This window comes from Buceros rhinoceros, unplaced genomic scaffold, assembly GCF_000710305.1.
Source record: "Buceros rhinoceros silvestris isolate BGI_N320 unplaced genomic scaffold, ASM71030v1 scaffold1071, whole genome shotgun sequence".
NCBI lineage: Eukaryota > Metazoa > Chordata > Aves > Bucerotiformes > Bucerotidae > Buceros > Buceros rhinoceros.
The window spans coordinates 155,129-157,334 of record NW_010393523.1 but is presented as its reverse complement, the minus strand read 5'-3'; the positions used below and the strand labels follow the sequence as shown (position 1 = coordinate 157,334).

General features: G+C 48.7%; 1 protein-coding gene across 1 annotated transcript in view; it reads right to left on the bottom strand.

Moving 5' to 3' along the window:
• Nucleotides 1-461: 461 nt before the first annotated feature.
• The window catches only part of LOC104501112 (receptor-type tyrosine-protein phosphatase T), a 148,590-nt gene continuing 146,845 nt past the window's right edge, over nucleotides 462-2,206 (bottom strand). Inside the window, exons 26-27 of the mRNA XM_010144867.1 lie at nucleotides 1,780-1,915; nucleotides 462-1,058 (exon numbers count right to left, since the gene is read on the bottom strand). Of these exons, the coding sequence (XP_010143169.1) occupies nucleotides 1,005-1,058; nucleotides 1,780-1,915 (190 nt within the window). The 3' untranslated portion in view covers nucleotides 462-1,004. The remainder of the gene's footprint in view (nucleotides 1,059-1,779; nucleotides 1,916-2,206) is intronic.

Genomic DNA, 2,206 nt, shown 5'->3' with positions numbered 1-2,206 from the left:
TTCAGCAGGGTGCTGTCGTGACTAGGGGTCCTAAGTTCTACCGCAATACAAATAATAAATAAAAAATAATAATACATAGTACACCACCAAGAATCCCTCCTTTATACCCTGTTTCTCAGAGACACACTGCACCCCAGCAAACACTTCAAAAATACGGTAACGAAGTTACCAGAAGTTGCAAGACAAATGCAATTTGTTTGATGCAAATATTGAACCTTAAGGCTCAAGAGGCTGGGAAATTCATTAACGGTCTCGTTTCACCAGCACCAGAACGACGCAGACCAGAGAGAGGCGGCCGGTTCATGCTCGGCCTGGGGACTCTAGCAGGAACTGGGAGGAAACTTTTGTGTAGAAGCCGAGGCAGCGAATCCATGAACACCTTCTCATCTCCACCATCTATTTTCATGCTAAAAGGGACTACGTATGGGTAGAGAATTCCAGTGGGGCTTTTGTGTGTTGACCTTTTCATTTGGAAAAACAAATAAAAGGGAGCAGATAAGGTAGATGAATTGTAATGGAACATTTCATATATCCCCTATGGCTATCTCATTTTTCCCAAATGACTGCTGCATGAAATTAAAAAATTAAAGACTGGGCTTTGAGAACAAAATTATAAATTAAAAAGGAGACATTTAAAAGATAATTTCCTAAGAGTTTCATTCCTTCCCCACTCTGCAGCAAGGAGAGCAAAAATACAATCCAAAAGAGGAGAGAAGAAGTCAGAGGGGATTAGGAAGTCCAAGTCTTTCAGCCTGTCTCCCATTTTGCTAATTTTTACAGTAGGTTATTTAAGAAGCAGTAGATGTTCCGATAGAAAGCAGGCAGCAGCAAACACAGGCATCGTCTCCTCCTTCCAGCGAGGTCTGTGCAATCTCAGTCTCTTGCTCCAGGAAGGAGAGGTTTTCCTTCCCACAGTTGTTACTGCCTTCCAGTGTGGGAGAGGGGAGAAGTGTCTGCCAGAGATCAGGATCTGGCGTTTCGGAGGCTTCCCTCCCTCCGCTGCGCTAAAAGGAACTCAAGTATTCCAGTGCAACCTCATATACAAATTTATACTGTTCCTGAAAGAGAGAACAGAAATCAGTGGCATTAGGACATGGGTAAATTCTTCAGAGCCTCATTCTAGAAGCTGCCAAAACCGCCCCGTCCCTCTTTCTTACACGGTTTGGCAGGAGCAGGCAAACACAAATTGCATTTCTCTGTGATTCTGAACAAGCATTACTAAGAGACGGGAGCGTCAGCGGAAGAGAAAAACACTCGAAGCGACAGCCACGGTATGGACTATTCATTATTTGCTTCAAGCGCTCATTGCACGCTGTGCTTCTGAGGCGAGAATTCGGCGTGATCGATTGAGATGACTGAATTCGGGACAGTTTAATTTCTTTGGTTGCAGGGAGCGAGGCCTGGGGTTCGGACTGTTCTCCCTCCCTGGTTTCAAGGCATGTCGCAGCATTAAGCACCGGGCTGTACCCTGCACAGGAGGACAACCCCACCCAGACCCCACAGCCACAGTGACAAGTACCTGAGGTTTAACCTCCCGCAGGCAGCTGGGCATGGGAGACAGCGTCCATCTCACTGCGGGGAGGCTGTTCCCCCTCTGCTCAAGGAGAGAAGCATCGAGACTGGAGGATTTATTGCATGTGCTAAAGTGGGGCTGAATATTAAGCCTGATGACTTCATGTTATGATTCATTTTGATCCACACAAGCCGTGAATTTTTTTTACCTATCCTAAAGTCCCCCTGTCCATGCTGGTGGGGCAAGGCGCAGGAAAAAAGGCTTACCAGTGACTCCACCATGTTGGACTTGTTATTCCGTAGCGTTTTCACGATGTGGAACACATCGATGATATTTTGCTGTTGAATCATTTCGCACACGCTGCAGATGGCACAGAAGGTGCCGCTGCGTCCCCCACCGTTCCTGGGCGCAGAAGGAAAGAGGCAAGAGGTGAAGGTAGGCAAGGCTGAGGGAACGGGGAGAGCCCAGCTTACACAGCAGCTCACACACCAGTGTCACTTAAGGACTGGTTAAGGGCCTTCGGGGGTTTGGGGAAGCAGAGACCCACAGGGCAGGAGACAGGGATGGAGGGGCTAAGCCGTTCCCTGGCAGCAGTGGAGAGGGAAGCCCTAGGGACTGCAGTGCTGCTCCTCGCTGCTCTGGGGCTCACAGCAGCTGTGGGGGCAGAGCTGGACATGTGGCAGGGCGGCTCCA